The sequence below is a fragment of the Heloderma suspectum genome, chromosome 3 (assembly GCF_057233095.1).
Source record: "Heloderma suspectum isolate Gila_16-S chromosome 3, 16-S_ref, whole genome shotgun sequence".
Classification (NCBI taxonomy): domain Eukaryota; kingdom Metazoa; phylum Chordata; class Lepidosauria; order Squamata; family Helodermatidae; genus Heloderma; species Heloderma suspectum.
In genome coordinates this window covers 10,271,441-10,292,299 of record NC_139460.1, presented here as the reverse complement: position 1 = coordinate 10,292,299, position 20,859 = coordinate 10,271,441, and the positions used below count along the sequence as shown (strand labels likewise).

At 45.8% G+C, this 20,859-nt stretch overlaps 1 protein-coding gene across 1 annotated transcript in view; it reads left to right on the top strand.

The window, feature by feature from the left end:
- TENM4 (teneurin transmembrane protein 4) overlaps nucleotides 1–20,859 on the top strand; it is a 352,941-nt gene that overhangs the window by 145,952 nt on the left and 186,130 nt on the right. Inside the window, exons 7-8 of the mRNA XM_084845392.1 lie at nucleotides 2,756–2,970; nucleotides 7,570–7,780. Coding sequence (XP_084701518.1) covers nucleotides 2,756–2,970; nucleotides 7,570–7,780 — 426 coding nt within the window. The remainder of the gene's footprint in view (nucleotides 1–2,755; nucleotides 2,971–7,569; nucleotides 7,781–20,859) is intronic.

Here is a 20,859-nt window from a genome sequence, read left to right as displayed (position 1 = left end):
GCTCTTTCCAACTCTTCTCATATTTAGCGTGAAATATTTTTTAAAATAGCCCTGCTTATGCAAATTCAAAAACAAACACAATTTACTGTCCAAAACATGTGGATTGGAAGGGGCCGTGGCTAGTAGCATATGACAGCCTTACAACGTAGTTCATACTGCATACTGCAAGTTGGGCTCTGAATGGTTTACAACAACCCTGCAATATTGACCAGAGGTATCAGACTCCTTGCAAGTTGCAAGTTAGGATGACGCTTACAACAACCCTGCAATGTTGCTTTTATCCCCACATTGAAGGTTGTGCGGAGAGAGTAGCATACAACAGCCCTGCAGTATAGTTCATTGCTACCCCCTATTGCTGGGTGGAGGGCTGGGCTGGGCTGAGAGAGAGAGAGAGAGAGTAGCTTACAGCAGCCCAGCAATGCTGTCCACCGTTAATATTGCAGGTCAGAAGTGGGGCTGAGGGTGGTTTGAATTCCCAGTCAAAAATCAGTCATACCTCTCAGGTTACAGCAAAGGTCAATCTACTTAAAATGCCTGTTCACCACCACCTCACACATCCATCACTCCGTTGCATGCAGAAGCCTCATTCTCCTCTAACTTGCATGAAGACTGGTTGTGCTTTTATATGTCCCACAACTAAAACCAACTGTTTAAAAATTGCACATGAAGACAGATGCATGTTAGAGCAAGGACGGTTTGATGCTATCTTTAGTTTCTTTAGCCCTCAGCCATGGGCTCAGGTAACACCTGCACCTCACAGATTTATGGCAACGTTTGTTGTGGGGCCCCACATGTTGCAAAGAAGAGGGAATTCCAACAGGTCAGCTTTTTTCCTCTCCCCTTCATTAGAATCTGTGGAACATTCTGAGAAAGGTTGAGACATGCAGCCGAATGAGATGAGAGGTCAAGGACAGGCCCAACGTGAGCCACAAGGCTCAGGAAGCAGATCGGGAGGGTCACCCCTGCATCTGTGTCCCCCGCCTCAGCTACAGCAGTGCATGCAGTCCCTGCCCACCATGAAGGACTGCCACGTTCATGGAATCAGCACATACTGTTTAACTTTTCAACAGTATAGCCGTTATGATAACAAATACTGTTCCACATTTAACTTCCAGGTTAATGTCAAATGTAACTCCACCTTTAAACAATATTTGGCATTGTTGCAGGAGCTTCGCCCCATTTTGCGCCAGCCCTGAGTTAGGTGGTAGCATCTTGATGTGGTAGGATGGATTGTTCCGCTTCACACCGCAGGTGTGGGCATTAAAAACTCTCTACAAATAGAAAATCAGCACAGCAAGCAAAAGGGGTAGGACGTTCGAACCTTCCTCTCTGCTCTGCTGGCTTTCCCCTGGCTGGGGATTTTCAACATGAAGGAGGATTTAAAGAGCATGCTCCCAACCTGCATCTTGAAGTGGTACAGTCCCCTCTTAGCATCTATTTCTACCGCATGTCTAGACCAGGCCTTAACTGCAGTGTTTTGCCTCAAAATCCCACAGGTGTTTTGGGGAGAAGGCAAAAGTCCCACGTTCAATCCCCAGAATCTCCAGATATGGCTGGCAAAGCCCCCTGTCTGAAACTCTGGAGAGCCACTGCCAGTCAGTGTAGACCAGGGGTGGGCAACGGCCCCTCCAGACCAAGCCAGCAGGCCAGATGATGTCATTGTGCCCCTGCCCCACCCACTTTTTTTCTCTCTGTGAAGGTAGAGACACGGAGCTCTGTGCCTCTCCCTGCACTGAGAAACCGACTCAGCTGGTGCTTATAGGAGTCAGCTCCTGCAAGCGCCGACTGAGTCCTTCCTGCAGTGCTCACATCCCAATTGGGGCACAAGAGGGATGGGAAGGGATGTGGCTGGCACTTGCATGAGTGCCTCCTTCCCGCCCTGCTCGCATCCCAGCCAGGGCACGAGTGGCATGGGAAGAGACTTGGCAGGACTTGCTTCTGCAAGCCCTGGCCAAGCGGAGAATCCCAATATTAGCTCTGGTTGGAGATAGCATGCGGGTTCCGCTCCCCAGGTCAGTGGGTGGGCCTTGGGGTGGAGGAGTGGCTTGGGGGGAGGAGCCCACGGAGTGTGTTCAATCCTCCATGGGCTGGATTGGGCAATGCTGTGGCTGGAGGTTGCACTCCCCAGGACTAGACAATACTGAGCTAGTCTGACCAACGGCCTGACTCCGCACAAGGCAGTGTCCTCTCAAATTGACCTCAGAATTTCACTTTTGGTGAAATCCAGGGGTGGCTCTTGTCCCCCGTCTTACCCATTTCGCTTACTGTATGGAAACGTCTGTCGGCTGCCATAGATTTCTAGCAGGACATCCAGTGTTGGGCAGAGAGACCAGTGACAGCCACTACAGAGTTTGATTTAACAATCTGCATGAATGTTTTCTGTGCATCCTCAGTACGGACATTCAGGATCCCCATGAGAAATTTCACAACTCTTATTGAAGCTCTTTTATGCTTCCATTGAAATTTCTCGGATATTTCTTCCAAGCACGAACCTCTGGATTTGGTGGCAACTGAACTCTATTCCTGCATCTGCCATGCTGCATTGATTTGCAGTATGGAAATGTATCACATAACTTAGTGCAAATGATCCCTCTGACTTTGTGGTCTTGATGTTAAGCATGAAAACCAACAATACAGGAAGGAGCATGATAATTTCCCCAAGCTGCTATCAGAGTCAGCCACGGAGGTGATGATTCGCAGCTGCGTTATAAGAACCTAATCCACAATTTTCTTTTCTTTTGCTGTATCTCAGCAGGAAAGCCCAGTAGTTTCTTTCCAGAAGACAGTTTTATAGACACTGGAGAGATTGACGTTGGCAGGCGAGCCACACAGAAGATCCCTCCCAGTATCTTTTGGAGATCTCAGGTGTTCATTGACCACCCAGTGCATCTGAAGTTCAACGTTTCATTAGGAAAGTCTGCTCTAGTTGGGATCTATGGCAGAAAAGGCCTCCCTCCTTCACACACACAGGTAAGGCGAATGTCTTCATCTGTTGTTATCTTCCTCCAAGAACTCAAGCACAGAAAATGGCCTGGAAGAACATAGCACAATTTTATACGGCTGAAACTAATATGGTTGGGACCTGGTAAGTTACCAGAAAGGGAAATCACCTATAGGAAGAATCATATGAACAGGAAAATCACTGGTACATCTTGACCAGTATTGTCTCCTCTGACTCACAGTGACTCTCAAGCCCCAGGAAAACAGCTGAAATATACTAAGGAATAAAAAAATGGCACAGGGAACAAGGAAAAATTCTAAAAATCAGTAGGCATGGAAGCTGTCAGACTATTTGTCCATCTAGTTCAATATTGTCCACTCGGCCTAGCCATGGCTTTCCAGGGTTTCAAGCAGAAAACAGGTTGTCCTCATCATGTGCTACCATCCTTTTAACTGGAGATGCCAAGGATTGAATTTGGGAACTTCTGCATACAAAGTATGAGTTCTACCACTGAGGAATGGCCCCTCACTTTTCTAGGGCGGAGCGTGAGATGTGGAGCCAAGTCCGATCTTCCGTTGATTCTGTTCACATGCTGTGAAAGTTTGATGCCTACAGAGGCAAAGGGGAAAAAGGTCAGGCTTAGAGGCCTGGAGTTTTCTGCTGAGAGAGGGTGACCCTGAGAAGAGTAGTTTCATTTCTCCAGTTAAGTGTTTGTTTCATTTCTCCACTTAAGTTTCATTTCTTCAGGTTTGAAGCAGTACTTTTGGTTTTGCGGGAGGAGGGTATATAAAGAGAGCAAGAGAGCCAATAAAAGCAGAGGCAGCCAGAGCCTGAAGTGAGAGCAAAATCTGAAGAGTGAGCAGGAAGAAACAGCCTAGAAAAGTCTAAGGACAGCTAGGGTAAAAGAGCTTGTGTTTTGCAACTTTTATTTTCTTTTAATGCCTTTTGTATCACTCAGCTCTATTGTGTAAATACCTTTAGCCATGATTGATTGCTTTAATTTACCAGTAAACTGTTGTGGTTAAACCCCAAATGTCTAGAGTGTCAGTCGCCCCACATCTACAGCCTAAACCCCATGTTACTGGGAAGGGGAAGTTTAAAAGAAGGAAGGTGGGACTCTTAAGGAAGCAAGAGATCCTTAAGGAGTTGCTCAGGGTGTCCAGGTCACAAGGGGAACCTTGACACGTGCCATCTTGAAATGACCCAGGCTTTTGACAACGTATGATAAGGTTTGTAATGGGTCCTGGCATTTACTGTCAATTGCTTTAAAATTGTCCTATTTTTGTATGTTGGTTTTATGTTATGTATTTTTAGGGTTTTCATGTTTGTAAACCGCCCAGAGAGTTTTGGCTATTGAACAGTATAGAAATTGAATAAATGGAATGAATGAAATGGAATCTTTAGTGTATTTACAGATGGCTGAAGATGAAAGGCCAGATCTGAGCTGCCTGGGGTCCCAACAGGTATCTCCAGATGGCCATGGCCCTTTCCCCCAATCCCATCCCTTTTCCCCTGACCACTGATTGTTTGGTGGTTTCCCAGCTTTTGTGCCGGTTTTCCTGCATTCTAAAAAGTTGAAATGCCTCTCCTAAGGCTCAGTGAGTGGCAGGAAGAGCTTTATCATAAAATCTACTGGCATTTTGGCCCAGCCCATTTTCATTCTGTGTCCAGTTCTGGGCACCACACTTTAAGAAGGATGCAGACAAACTGGAGAGGGTTCAGAGGAGGGCAACAAAGATGATCAGGGGACTGGAAACAAAGCCCTATGAAGAGAGACTGAAAGAACTGGGCATGTTTAGCCTTGAGAAGAGAAGACTGAGGGGAGATATGATAGCACTCTTCAAGTACTTGGAAGGTTGTCACAGAGAAGAAGGCCAGGATCTCTTCTTGATCATCCCAGAGTGCAGGACACGGAATAATGGGCTCAAGTGACAGGAAGCCAGGTTCCGGCTGAACATCAGGAAAAACTTCCTGACTGTTACAGCAATACGACAATGGAACCAATTACCTGGGGAGGTGGTGGGCTCTCCCACACTGGAGGCCTTCAAGACGAGGCTGGACAGCCATTTGTCAGGGATGCTCTGACTTGGATTCCTGCATTGAGCAGGGGGTTGGACTCGATGGCCTTGTAGGCCCCTTCCAACCCTACTATTCTATGATTCTATGATTCATTCATTTATTACATTTCTATACTGCCTAATAGCCAACGCTGTCTGGACGGTTTACAAATTTTTGCCTTTAGCCCAGCCCACTTTTTTCTTCAGCCTGCCCACCATTGGAATGGAGCCCCTGAGAGCTTCTCTGAAACTGAGTTCTGTGCTTGGACTGAAAGAACTTCAACATCCCTGACCTAGACCGTTGCAATACAGAAGGATGCAGAAAAACTGGGACAAACTTGAGTTTTTACCAACGTCCTATCCATGCAAAACTTCAGATAGTTTTCTGTTGTTGTTTGTTTAAGAAAAATGTAAAGCACAAAAATAGCTATTCCCATTCTAAAAGGGCATTTAACAATTAATATTGATTAATTAATTAAAATATGTATAGCATACCTCTACATCCTTATTGGGTCCTTCTAGGAGGCTATCAATCATCATAACAAACACTCAACAATAAAACAGCATAACTGTTCCATTATTGTTTTATAAATTTATTTTGTAAGCTGACTTGGAATGATTTTTTAAAAATCAGAAACAGGATATAAATGCTCATTGTAACTAATTAATTGATTGATTAATCAATTAAAATAATTAAACAAAAATTATGTGGTAACAATATTACATCAGGCGAGAACAAGTCAGATACAGAAGAAACAACTTAAGAGAGCCATCCGATGGTCCCTGGAAAGCATCCCAAGGACCATACGATTCTTCAGAGTACCTCCTCTGAGGCCATAGACACTGCTATGACCTTGGAAGGGGGACTTCCAAATCCAGTCATAGAATAACAGTATGGTTGGAAGGGGCCTACAAGACCATCGAGTCCAACCCCCTGCTCAATGCAGAAATCCAAGTCAAGTGGCTGACAACTTCATCTTGAATGCCTCCAGTGTGGGAGAGCCGACTACCTCCCTAGGTCATGGGTTCCATTGTCATATTGCTCTAACAGTCAGGATGTTTTTCCTGATGTTCAGCCAGAATCTGGCTTCCTGTCACTTGAGCCCATTATTCTGTGTCCTGCACTCTGGAATGCTCGAGAAGAGATCCTGGCCTTCCTCTCTGTGACAACCTTTCAAGTACTTGAAGAACGCTATCCTATCTCCCCTCAGTCTTCTCTTCTCAAGGCTAAACATGCCCAGTTCTTTCAGTCTCTCCTCAGGGGGCTTTGTTTCCAGTTCCCTGATCATCTTTGTTGACCCCCCTCTGAACCCTCTCCAGTTTTTTCTGTACCCTTCTTAATGTGTGGTGCCCAGAATTGGACACAGTACTCCAGATGAGGCCTAACCAGTGCTGAGTAGAGGGGAACTAGTACTTCACGTGATTTGGAAGCTATGCTTCTATTAATGCAGCCCAAAATAGCATTTGCCTTTTTTGCAGCCACATCACATTGTTGGTTCATATTCAGCTCGTGATCTACAACAATTCCAAGATCCTTCTCGCTTGCAGTGTTATTGAGCCAAGTATCCCCCATCTTGGAACTGTGCCTTTGGTTTCTTTTTCCTAGGTGCAGAACTTGGCATCTATCCCTATTAAATTTCATTCTGTTGTTTTCTGCCCAGCGCTCCAGCCTATCAATATCACTTTGAATTTTGTTTCTGTCTTCCAAGGTATTAGCTATCCTGCCCATTCCCCCTTTCCCACCCCCTTGCAGCCAACCACAGAAAGTAACATGGTGCCTGCATTCCGAGGTCACAAAAGCAGCCTCGGAGGACCTCAGACAGGTCTGAAAGGGGGCATTCCAACAGGCGGGAAGGGGAGAGGAGAGGAGAGGCCAGAATACAACAAATCATATGGCCTCCAGCCCCACCCCCACCTGCATGACTACTCTAGCTGGGCTCAGAGGCCTGTCTAGAGGAAAATTTATTAAAAGGACGGAGAGGCAAAAATTGCCTCCATCGCTTCTCCTGCCCTGCTGGCAATTGCCTGGCTGGGCACAGGGTACTAGGAATCCTAACATACTTCCAGGGATGCTGTGAGCAAACATGTGTAAGCAAACATTTGTCTCATCATCGTCTTAGCCTATGGCAGGTCTCAAGGTGAGGCATTCCAAAGTGTGGATGCCACCACTGAAGGTGGCTTGTGTCTCCATCAGATGATGGTGGGACATGGAGCAGGACCTCCCCCAACAATCAAAGCCTGCAGGTGGGCTCACATGGTAGGAGACAGTTGTTTAAGTTCCTGCCTCATACTTTACTTTCTGTCCTTTAGGCATTTGGGGGTGCCTCCATTTCTCATTAACCTTCTACCCCAAATAACCATTTCACCAGTAGCATATTGCAGGAGATGCTGGGGGATTCTAACTCAGAGGTCAAGTAGCTCAATAAATTAAAAATAGTTTTTTTATTATTTCTTTTTTTTACACAATCCTACTGAATTGTACAACCTGTACAACCTAGTACAAGATTTCCATAGCCTTGACCCCAAAATATGGAATGCCATCTGAACTGTGTTTGTTTTGTGTTCTTCCAGTTTGACTTTGTGGAGCTCCTTGATGGGAGGCGACTACTTACTCAGGAGGCCCGGAGCCTGGAAGGCCCTCAGAGGCAATACAAGGGCATTGTGCCATTGGCCAGTCACGAGACAGGATTTATTCAGTATTTGGATTCGGGAATGTGGCACCTGGCCTTTTACAATGACGGGAAAGAATCCGAGGTGGTCTCATTTCTCACCACTACCATTGGTATGGACTTCATTTTGGGGAGTACACCTTTTAATCTTTATGTTATTTATGTTCCACATCCATGACCTAGACTGTTGCAATACAGAGGGGTGCAGAAAAATGTGTGTGTCTGTTTGTTACATTTATATCCCGCTTTTTCTCCAAGGAGCCCATGGCCTCCTCCACTCCATTTTATCCTCACAACAACCTGCGAGATAGGTTAGGCTGAGGGCCAGTGACTGGCCCAAAGTCACCCAGGGAGCTTCATGGCTGAGTGGGGACTGGAACCCGGATCTCCCGAGTCCCACTCCACCACTCTAACCACTACACCACACTGGATCTTAGTCTTTCCAGTCAAGGTTAATACTTGGTTATCTCGTTCCTGCTTACACCATGCCAATCTCGATCAAACAATATTTCTGACAATTATGTCTCTCAGGCCCAGATTATGCTGTTCAAATGCTAATATTTTCTCAGCCTTACAAAGACACTGTCTTCTAGTGTGGGGTGGCCATGTGTTATGAATATAAGAAGAGCCCTGTTGGACCAGACCAAAGATCCATCTAGTCTAGCATCCTGTTTCCTGCAGTAGCAAACCAAACCCCTGCAGGAAGCCCACTGGCAGCACTTGAAGGTAATCGTCCTCCTTGCTGTTTCTTCCCAGTATTCAGTGGCATATTACCACTGAAGCTGGAGGTTTCATTTAGTTCTCATGACAGGACCAATGTTAGACCAAATTCCCCCATAAATTAATCCAGTCACTGTTTAAAGCCATCTCAGCCAGTAATCGTCATTATGTCTTGCTGCAAGCAATTTCCATATTTCACCTGTCGTGTGAAAAAGAGCTGTCTTTTGTCTATCCTGAATCTACTGCCCAACAAAATAACAACAGAACCAGAAGCCTCAGCCAGTCACAGTGCCGAAGGATTTATTGCCCATGGGTTGGCGGATGTGTGTCTCCTTTGCACAAGTTACAGAAAAAGCATGGCTAAGACAGTGGAGGATGCAGGGAGCCACCTTGCTCTAAGGTGGGATGCCGTCAGGGTGGAAACTGAGCCCATAGAGCCCCAGAGCAGTTCTGATTCTGAGGAAGAGCAACAACCCGTGGGAGAGGAGCTCGCTCATCGCTCACAGACACAGCGGCAGGGAGAGATTCCTCCAGCCTGCATTCCTGAGAGAGATAGTGACCCTGGCAGCGAGAGAGTGCTGGAGGGGGGCTTGCTGGACGCTCGGCGCAGATGCAGGGAGTGGCGCCAGATGGAGGGCACCGAAAGGAGGCGCTCCACTCACTTGGCGCTAAAACAATGGTCGCGTCCTGAGGACCCAGGGGTAAGAGTGAGGATCTCTCCATAGCCCATAAGTTCAGAGTCTTCCTGAGGTTCTCTTTCAAATGGGGACCAACTGCCTTACCTGGAGCTTAGGCTACTCTGCTATCTACCTCAGTGCAGTTCCTTGCTTAGTCACTAGTGATTAGTATCTGTAAGAGTCATTAAGTAATAAAGGAATAAAGCCTTGGAAAGAATCCTCATCATCTGTGTCTTGAGTTGGCTATTGGAGGGGACTGTAAGAGGCAGCTAGGGCGCTCCTGACAGATGCATCACTTTACAAGGGCCACATTTTCAAACTTGCATCTCCCTGCTTTTGACCAGAGCTACACAACTTGGTGCCCTCTGGATGTTTTGGATTTACAGTTCTCCTAAGCACTAGCCAGCATGGCCCATGGTCAGGAATTATGGGAGTTGTAGTCCAAAATATCTGGAGAGCACCATGTTACCTAACCCCTGCTTTAGACTGTTTGAAGGGCTTCATATATTCCAGCAGTCTTTACAACAGCCCTGTAAAGTAGGCCAGGCCTCATATTGCTGATACGGGGGGAGGCTGAGACAGAATTATCCTGTTCACATTACTTAGTCAATTTCTGGGTTGTTTAACCAAGGAATTGGTGGGGGTGCATGGGACTTGCTGCTCACCACTTCCATTTTCAATTAACCCAGGAATGGGCTGTTGTTTTGTGACATCCGAACCCAGAACTCTGGGTTCTTTAGGGGTTAAATAACCCAGAGTTAACCCAACAATTGCCCATGGGTAATCCAACAATTCCCCGGGGCGTTCCTGGGTTGTTAAATGAAAACGGAAGTGGTGAGCAGCACACTCATTCACTTCCTCACCCGCTTATCCCCCCAGCCAATTCCTGGGTTAAACAACCCGGGAATTGTCCATGTTGTGCAAACCAGGTCAGTGTCTTTTCCCTGGCTGTCCAAAGTATTCATGGCTGATCGGAGATTTGATCCAGGAATTTTGTAGCTCACAGCCACTCCACCAAACAGACTTGCCAAGCAGTCTAGATTATTTTTTTGCTCTGCTGAAAGCTGAGGATGACATTATTTCAAGACTCATTATGAGTTGTGTGTGTGTGTTTTTTAACCCTACTAAATATCGGGAGACTCTAAATAAAATCACATGGGGTAGCCATACTTACAGCTATTTTATATTTTACCGAATCCAGCCATGTTTCTTATTTCCCTAATCCATCTTGTTGTAATTCACACACCCTCCCATAAAAATTAACACTTAGCATTCTTTTAACCACAGTGATTATTTAATGGTCTGATTTTTTTTTCCTTGACTGCAAAATGACGGCTTGTTCTGAGCTTGCCATTAATCCCTCTCCCCGAAGAGGCCTTGCCGCTGAGTCTCAGCTGTCTGCAGTAGTTACCTGAGAGCTATTGGCTGTAATTTGTCTTGGCAGGTTAATTAAAAGTTTAGGTCTTATTAAAGCAATGTCATTATGGCTTCAATATACTATTTATTTATTTATTTACCTTGAAAGTTTATTTAACCACGGGTCTGCAATGCAATGGGCAATATCCTACTTTTGAATGTAACTGTTGTAATTCTTTGCTGTCGGGAATGCACATGTTATTCTCATGCATGTGCTCAAACCTGTTCATCGTTAAATAGCGCTGAAAATAATTATACTTTGATCTACCAAGTTGTAATCTGACCCTATGGAATACAGTATAAATTTTGCATTCCCCCTGTACCAGATGATTGGAAATGAGATGGACTTTTGCCTCTGCACAGCACCTTTCCCTCCGGAGGACTCTCCAAGGTCTTTTCATACAGTGGTTGCTCTTGAAGGGATCTCTTCTCCCATTCATTGTTCTTTGCTTTTTAAGGCATAGCTCCACATCCAGTACCCATGGAACCCCTGTACATATGGGTACTTCCCCATCCAATTCAACTGGAAGAGTATTCACATATGTGTTCGCAGAGCCATCCTCTGTGTTTGCAGGAGCTCTATGGAGGGACTATAGCTCGATGCTAGAGCACATGGTTTTGCATACTGAAGGTCCCAGAATTGAGCACTGACACCTTCCATTAAAAAGGATCAAGTCAGTGGAGGCTGGTGGCTCTGATGTTTCATGGCAAAATTGGTTGCTTATTTTTTTTTTAAGTGGAAGGGGTAGGGTACCTTGGTGGGTACCAAGAAAGGTGTCTGGAGAAACCATGTTGCCTGCCCCTACCTTATTTAGAGAGACCTTCACAGAACGATCTGTTTCTGTTCTTTTATGAATCACCTTCCTTTCTGCTGTCTGGCTTTCTGATTCTTGTTTCGTTATTCCCCACCCAATTTTTATCAAGTTTTATTTATGTAAATTGGTGGTGAAGAAGGGAGATTGGGACTTAATAGTCATTCTCTGAGGGATATGCATTAGAAGGTTTTTTGACTCCCAGTAGTTTAACAATAGCAAGTCAAAGTGTAAGTGAAAAAAACAACCCTCTTTGCTATGGCTGGCCTTGAGTTAATTGCTTATCGCTCAGCCTTGGTGTTTCTCATCTGTCAAATACAGGTATTAATTGGTTGCCTTCTGTTCTTTGTGCAACTCTGCTGGCCAGTTCAGGAATTTTGTGTTCAAATCCCCAATCTATATCAACTCAGGGCCAAACAGCACATGACATTAAATGCGTCTTTGCATCGAACATGCAAGGTTTCTAAAAGAAATGCAAATTGCTGCGGCCGGGGGTGTGTGTGATAATTATCGGGCTCAGAGTAGGCAGCGAGGGTGAATTTAATTCCTTCCTCTCCCGTTACAGTCCTGAGGAAAATCTGTCTTCTGAGGGATTTGGTTTGGGGAGAAATTCCCCATTGACACCAGTGGGGGATTTTCTTTCAGTGCAAATAATAGCTTCAGATTTTCCTCAAGACTGCAGCAGGGAAGGAAACTATTAAGTCAGCTCTGCTAGTCTGCTCTGAGCCCTTACCCCCAGCTGATGCTATTTCGTAAAAAAAAACAAAAAAAAACCTGCACACGCCAAGTGCAAAGATGCATTTAATGTCATGTCTTGTTTTGTACTTGTATAAACAAGTTATCCAACGTTTCGGTTTATAGGATGCAGTAGGCAGTAGGTTCTGGCTTCTGCATCACCAGTTTGCATATGGCCCTCAAGATTCTGGTCTATAACAAGATATATTGTTTGTCTGTATATATAGAGAGGATGTTTGTCTGTCTGTCTATCAGTCAGTGCCATAGCACCAAGACCTTAAAACCTACAGCGCCTGAAACTTGGCATGCATACTATGGGAATCCTCGGAGTTTGCACCTCATGATTATTTTATTTTTAAAACACATTAATTAATTTTAATGAATTTTAATGTGTCCGTGTGGTTGAAGCCTGCAGTAACATCAACAGCTGCTAGGGGCAGGCTTCCATAAGCAGCACATGGCTTTGTAGTCTTTACAGTTTGAAGCCAGGGGAGATGAGTAGGCTGAGAGACAGAGTTATATACCTGCCCTCTCTCCCTGCTGTGGAGCAGCCCTACCTCATGGAATGGGGGGGGGGGCTATAGGAGTGCACCATGGCAGGGGTGGTGCCTAGACAGGGAGGACACAGTGTGCCCAACTTTGACTGCTGTGTGCATTTGCTTGAAGGCTTTGCTGTATCAAACTAAGCACTATTCCAATCCATGCGAAGAGGGCTCCATTCAGTAGTAAAAACTAAAGCAGAGCCCACAAGCCTGAAGATTGCCCCCTTCTGATGTATACCACCTTGAGAGCCCATGCGGCAGGTGAGCGGGGGGCTAAAAAGGCAGGGTATATATTTTAGATAAATAAAAGAAGTATTGGTAGATTTTAAATCTTCTAAACACTCTAGCATCTTGTCTTGTTTTCTGCGTTTTTTGTTAATGTGCTAGGGGAAAGGATTTAACGGTGTGACACGCTGTATTTATGGACTAGGGTGTGATGTTCCAGATCACCAGACAAATGGGAGGCTAGATCTTTGCAGAAGGAGGGAAATAGATTGATGTGGGCTGGGAGGGCAAATTTGGGTGTGAGAGGCAAAGGCAGAGATGTCTAATTTTAAGTGTGATCTCGCAGTTTATACAAGAGCCGTTAAGACAGGTTTGTGCCCTCAAGCGACTGGCTTTTAAAAATCTGTTTATAATTACAAAGAGGAGATAGAGATAGGATGTACACATTTGAGGCTTGTAGGAACTGTCAAGAAAGAAGCATGATTCTGATGTCTAAAGCCATTTTGAGACTGTGTGTATCTGCGTGCGTGTCAACATCCGCCTCTCTAACTCTTGATTTGTACTGGCTTATAAAGGCACAGTGGCTGAGTCATTACTGATTAAAGAAGATAACTGGAGACCTAGGAAATTGGTGGGGGCAGGCTTGTTTTCTCCTCCCAAGCAGCAGAAAGACACCTCGAGGGCTCACTGGGAGTGGAAGCTTCAGGAAACCTAAATCTCCAGGTTTGCTTGTTTTTAGAAGATCAGGTAACAGGTGATGGAAAGCAGTGAAGGCTGCTGGCTCTGATTTCAGTGGGGTGGTGAATTCCTTCCTGGTTTCAGTCAGAAGCAGGCACAACTCTAAAGGAGCTGTCCAAGGTGCTGAACCTGATCCCCAACATGGGTTCAGCACCTTGGACAGCTCCTTTAGAGTTCTGTCTGACTCTGACTGAAACCAGGAGTAGATTCACCGCCCCAGCCTCCACTGGTCCTCACTGTCTTTAAATAATCTGCTTTTCACTGTTGTGCATCTCCTACACTGCCAGCTGCCAGCCACCTTTTCATCACGACCCTCAAATTCACAACACACTTTTCCGCAGGTGTCAGACTCCTCCCCGTACCTCTCGTGTGGCTCCGCTACAGAGTTCCAAACCCCTGACAGGAAAAGTAGGCTGAGGTGCCAGGAGACCTGATCAGCTGAAAAGCCAAAATAACCTCACTAGTTTCCTTGCAGCTCTGTGGTCTACTTTGAAATCCTCACCTCTCTGCCTTCTGTATACTTTGTGCCTCTCGCTTCCTCCTCTGACGGCATCTTAACTCTTTGGTCTGAAGAAAATGCTCTTTTTCTCCCCCTTCCTTTGTGAAAGTTGGGAAGAATGAAAGCCCCAGAAACTGGAAATCTGTTATCTGTGGACAAAGTAACCAGACAGGGGTTAATAGGAGCTCTGGAAATCTTCATAAACAGCATAACAGAGAGAAGCAGATAGACACATTGTTGGCTGACAAGGATATATTAAGCTTATTTGCTGCCCGGTCCTCAACCTCATGGCTAAATTGTCCTGGTTATTTAGTTTTGCAGGATCAGGCCAAAGCTCATCTAGTTCAGTATACTCTGCCCAACAGTGGGCAGCTAGATAACTGTGGAAGCTCGTCAGGAAGGAAGGGACTCCCCCCTCTTATTTGTTCACAGCATTCAGAAATGTGGAGGTTCCATTTTGCTCTCAGGGCAATTCTCTGTTGATTAACATATCCTCTGGAGGGGAAAGAACTTTCTTATGTCTGTCTTGAGCTTACCACAAGTCTAAACTTACTAACCTACTTCCATTTAGGAAGGGGGGGCATAATACTTAACAAAGAAAAGAAAAACAAGCTTGTGTAACATTCAATTTTGTTCATTTATTTAGAATATTTTTGGATCGCTCCTTCACTCAATAATACTTCAGGCTTATTACAGTGAGAAATCCTAATAATATAAACCTGCCTTCCCCAGTGCGATGCCCGCGGCTGCCATAGTGCCCCCCAGACACCGTTCAACATGTCTGTGAGGCTTCCTTCTTCAACCGATGTGTATTTTACAGAAACAAACACCAAGCAACTGGGCACACTGCAAAAGCCCTGCCACCTGCCATTTTCACTTTCCCAGAATGCTCAGTGTAAAAACTAAAAAGGCACTCCGCCACCTGATAAGTGGGAGAGTGTGGAGTGCGCAGGAGGGAAACGGGAGGGCTGGAGGGTGAGGAGTAGAGTGCAACAGACTCATCTTGGAGGGAAGATTGAGGAGAAGGGAGGGATTGTGTGTGCATGTGTGTATCATGGATTACTGGGGGAGGTGTAAGAGAGAGAGGAGGGAGGGAGGGAGGGAGAGAGAAAGAAAGAAAGAAAAAGAAAGAAAGAAAGAAAGAAAGAAAGAAAGAAAGAAAGAAAGAAAGACAGACAACATGTGTTGTGGGGGGGATCCTGAGAGAGAAAGAGGATGTTTTGGGGTGAGTGTTCCTGAAAGGGAAAGTGGGTGTGTTTGGGTGGTGATCAGGGGTGAGCGAGAGACTGGCAGGAGTGAAGGGAGCAAAATCTCAGGCAGCAGCACATCTTGGGTTGGCCCTGGGTTTGGCTGGCAAGTTTTTTGCCTCTGCATCTCCCCAGTTTGCTTTCTGTGAAGTGAGTATTTTGTTGTGCTATGAGGGGTGAAATATGTGGCTTGACATTTGGAGCTAAGACCCAATCCCTGCCTTGAACTCAGTTTCTTGGGCACATTGCTTGTTCTTTGTGACTAGCCAGGCTTCCCACCGCTGCCATTTGGTAGTGCTAGCCACCACAGTTTCAGTTTTGAATATTTCGCTTTTCTTTATCTTTTTTTTTTTCTTCTCTTTTTGGTCCTGCTGCTCTCACACCCACCAATTTTGTTGGATGATCCTGAGTCCTCATATTTGGGGAGAGGGAGAAAAACTCTTTATCCATACCATGCATGATTTTATAAGCTTCTGTCATCTCCCCCCACACCACTTTTAGTCATGGTGGACATCCCTGATACAGGAAAATCAAAGCTGAGAGCATCCGTATTTGTTGAAAGCTGCCTCTCCCAAAGCATCTTCCCATCTCCTGAGAAGCTTTGGACAACATGCCATTATAATCCTTGCCCAAACCAGCTAATGATAGCCACTTGGCAAGGGATGAAAGGAGGAAGCTACAGAATAACGGCTTCTCCTTGTAATAAGCCCGTTTCATCCCTTGTCCTTACAAATTACGGCAAGGGAAGACCAAGGTCTCTCTCTGTAATAAATTAACCTCCCTGTAAATGACTTTGGCAGCATTTTTCTAACACAGATGCTCCTCAGCTAAGTGCCTGGTGGATTCACCTCTGCCAGATAACAGTGATTTATTTGGGACAATCTGGTCTTAAGTAGAACAAAATAGCAGGCCAAGGGAGAGCTGGAGTCAGCACATCTGGGACAGATGTTGGCCAAAAACCTGTTCAACGGTGGCAAGGAACAGCCAAGAGCCTGGCTGCAGGCATCTATAGAACCTTCTGGCAGCTGTTGCTGTCAAGCTTGAAGAACCACGAAACCCAAGGAGGAAACATGCACAGGACAAAAATAAATAAATACGTGAGTGGCCTTATTATGTCAAGCTAAAGGTTTGTCCAGTGCCGTTGAAGGTTGGTGTGGCGTCAGTTCAGAGAGGTCATCCAGATGGGCCAGGTGATTCTTGGGCCAGAAGCTTCAGCACTTCTCTTTCCAGAAGTGGGGGACATGCAGGATGCTCCTGCCAGTACTGACCTCTAGCGGTCCCTAGGGATGTTGGAGGAATCCACAATGGATTCAAACGAGTTTGGATTTCTATAAATCCGACCTGTGGGTTTCACAGCCAACCAGCTATTTCTAAGTCACACATATTCCGCGGTCTTGTGGACAGGTTTTTCACGGGGGGGGGGGGGGATTTGCAGTAATCCTTATTAGATAATGTGCATTATTGCTCATTCGCATTGAGTAATGGCGATTAATGCATTTGCACAAGTGTGCATTAGCACTAATGTGAATTCATGCCCGCAAAACAAAATCCTGGTTTACAGAATCTGATTCTGTCAATGCATGGATGATGGAATGGAAGACATCTGACAATCCACAAAACACAGGTGGAATGGATTTAACCAAATCCCTACATCCCTAGCAGTCAATGAAGCTGAAAAGGACCAGTGTGAGACCAGTGAAGGGGATGCAGTCTACACAGCCAAATACCCAAATGGAGCACAGAGGGATATCTCGGAGGCATCATCCCTCTTTTCTTTGGGGCATTCCTATTTGTGTGCTATAACAATACCCAAGAGGCACATGCACGCCGCGCTCTTGAGGATGGTCTGTAGCTCAGTGTCAGAGCACAAGCTTTGCATGTAGAAGGTCCCTGGTTCAATCCCTGATGTAAGAGGAATGAGCTGTGTGCCCCATGTCTCCCCACTACCGCTCGGCCTACCTGAACTGCCTTATCAGCCAGCGAATGGGCTTCCAGGCTGGTGCAGTATGCATCATCCACCCTCTCCCATTCTGTGGTTTCGTGAGGTTCACTGGGGAAGCTGGTAGGAAGATCAAGCCAGGAAGGCAGTTCAAGGCAGGAAGAATGTAGAACCTTGGATAGTTTTGAGTGGGTCCTGTTGGTTGGAACTCTCTCCTACTAGGGCAATAGGAGGAGGATGTCTCAGCAGGGAGTTAAAGCCAACTGAAGCCTTATGTAAACTGGCAAGACCTGTAGCGTAGTCAGTTCTGCTCCTCCTGGAAGAGCTGACAGGATTGTTAAAGGGCCCTCACCTGATTTTGTAGCCTGTGATGCTGGGGAGATGGACGATCTGCTGGAGACTCATCCTCTAAGCCTGAGGATAATGGCAGGGCTGTGTCCTCTGGCCAGGAGGGCCCTCAATAAGGCACTGACTGTCCTACCACCAAGGAAATAGCCTGTGCCTTGTCCTCATCAGAATCCTCTGCTGTGTACCAGAAGGCCCAAGGGCTGGATGTCACAATACGCCTCCAACCTGCAGGAGTCAGCCTCTGAAGCATCCACCATGCAGCTGGGCTCATTAAAGAAAAGCCTCAGCTGTCAGTGGTGGCCAGAGCAGGAGAAGGTGAGGGGGGTGTTGCAGCACTGTAGCATTTCCAAGACCAGGGGAAATAAAAGGACCCTTTCCCTGCTGGGTGAGATGGAAAGAGGAAGAAGAGAGAAGGAACAGAGCAGAGCTATGGTGGAAATGGAGAACCCATACTGGTGGTCCCTGCAGGAGCAACCAGGAGCTCCTGAGTGCAAGTCAGCATCCCCTGGGTTCCTTCCCTGGTGGAGCTCTTCTCCAGCTAAGAGTCTTCAGGATGCTGCCATAACCTTAGGGTGTTTGAGACCCCCATCTAATAAACTGCAGGCACCACCAGAGAAGCTAATCTCATTTGTCTTTTTGTTTTCCCAGACTGTTAAGTCCCTGAGCCCCACACCTGGGGACAAATGTAGAAATATTCAAGTTTTGCCAGTAAGTGTGATTTATTCTGGTGGTGGAATTAGCATTTGTTATTGGAAAGTGGAATATTGGGTTATTATTTTTTTAAACGATGCAAATGATGCTAATTTATCTTTTGCAAGGAATAATTAAAATACACACTTGGAGATAGGTAGGTAGATATTTATAGGCCACTCTAGTTTTCCAGCAGAAAAACTCAAGTCTGCTAATACAAGAAATATATTCAATAGAAATAGGTGAAAACAGGCCAATGGGAGGGTATCTCCCTCTCTTCTATCCCTGCAGAGTGTTGGCAGCAAAATAAACTTTTTTTTACAAAAGACCCAAAGAAGACATTGCCAAAAAAAAGCTGCTGCCCTCACCAACCTGCTGGCGAATATCACTTCCCCACTGAAAAATTAACTAAATGGACCGCCACTTTAATGGGTCCCCAAAATTGTGGGGAGGGATTTGAGTCCCCCACCCCATCATATATCCATATGTGATGGAGAGAGAGCAAGGCCTCCAACCTGAAACATCTTAGGCCTTACTAAACTGTTTCAAGTCAAGTGTACCTCTTAGGTAGCCTCTAGTCTGCAGCTCTCAGGCAGTAGAGAAATGTAATAAATAAAAATAAAAAGATGTGTTCTTGTGCTGCTGGTGCCTTCCAGTTTTTTCCTTGTCCCCTCTTGAGAAGCTGGAGCGTCCCAGGCCTCACTTCTGGGGCAGAGCCAGGCTTTCAGCCCTGCTGTTCTAGGTGGCCTGCAGTATGGTTTCTTGACAGACTGAACCTCACACCGCGTCAGGATCTGTGGAATCCCTGAAGCCAAATCTGAATGATCCTCGTTTCTAGAGGCTTCAAAATGAGATTCTGCTGGTCTACAACCAGCACTGTCCACCATGCCATGTTTTTGTTTGTGGTTTCTGAATAGTTTTGTCTTCAGGAATTCCTGGTCCTTTTGGAGCCCCCTTGCCTGAGAGTTAATCCATTTCATTCTCTGCATGGCCCTTCTGTTCTCACTTTGCTTTTCTGTATGTCTCCCTTTCCTGCTGTTTGGCTTCGTTGTTGTTGTTATTATTACTATTCATTTATTTCATTTTGTTTCTGTACCGCCCAATAGATGAAGCTATCTGAGCAGCTCACAAAAATTCATGCTGCAATGCAAGATAATAAAAACATAATATTATGGCACAGAAAGAATACATCCCCCCTATTTTTCTTTTAAACAGTATAATAAAAAAATAAAATCTTTAGAGTTAGAGAAAGCATTAGAGGGAAGGAGAAAAAGCTGTTAGTTGGAGTGACTGTCACGTTTTCTTTTCATGAGCTTCCTTTATCGCACGCTCTAAACAAAGGAAGGTCATTAAGGGCGCAATCCTATGCAGACTGCCTATCCATTGCAGGGCAGGAGAAGCACGGAGGGGATCGTTCCCTCCATGCTCCTCCTGCCCTGCATTTTCAGCTAGACATCCGATTGCGGCTGTCTAGCCGTGGGAGGGCAGAGCAGGGGAGGAGGCTACTGGAAGACACATTGGATGTGTCGTACAGGCATTTCTGCCCTCCCCACCCCGGAACGCCCCCAGCACGCCCCATTTTGGCTGCTCTGCGCTCTTGCAAGCACGGGGCTTCTCCACGCTGCCTGCAAGGCAGCGTGGAAGTGGGAGGAGGTCAGTTCTCTGGGAACCAACCTCAGAGCGCGGGCTCTGAGGTCGGTTCCCGGAAAACCAGATATCCTATGGCCGTCTAGCCGCTGACTAGAGACCATAGGATTGCTCCCTAATGCACACAGACATCATACAACCATCTCACGGCCTGCTCAGCAGTGGCAGGGAGTTCCATAGGTGAGCATTCTGTTTGCAAACTGATTGCTCTCGATTCCTTTTTACCTGTAGAGCTGCGAGGCAAAAGCATTAGTGTTTGTATACCAATGTCACAGGTGCACTCTGGTTTAGCACCTTGCTGTTTGCGATTTGGCTTCTGGAGCGTCTTCTTCTGATGCAGCTAAATTTGAATGGGGGAAAAAAGAGTTGTTGTTTTTTTACTTAAATTCTTCTTTATTCTAGGCCTCCACTAGGCCTTTTCTCAAAACTGAAACTCAAGCAAACAGTCTCCCTCTCCAATCCTCCTGACTCCTCCCTTTCACTTCCTCTTTCTCCCACTTCTTCCATGCCTCTAGTACAACTCCCAACATGCAATTCACCTACCACAATACCACAAATATAAAATCTCTAACATACGAAATTTAAAGCAATTTAAACAGTTAAAATAAGATACTGGACCTGATAGAAACAACTGACATAGATGCGCTATCAAATGCCTGGGAGTAGAGGCCCACCTGGTGCTGAAAAGATGACAGAAAAAAGTGTACCGGGTGATGGAGGACGAGCTCGTCTCTTAGCCAGGAATCCCATGAAGCAAACGCACCCTCAGCATCCAGCAAAGGCCAAGACTATTGTTGGTTTAGGCCTCCACTTTGGAATTATAAATTGCAGCAAAATGGAATAATTCACCAGTGGTGTGGGATTTTTTTTTTTAATGCACTCTAGAATCACTTGCACCATCAGCAGCAGCATTATTTTAAGTTGGCGTGACAAACATGAAAAATAAATGGCAGTTCG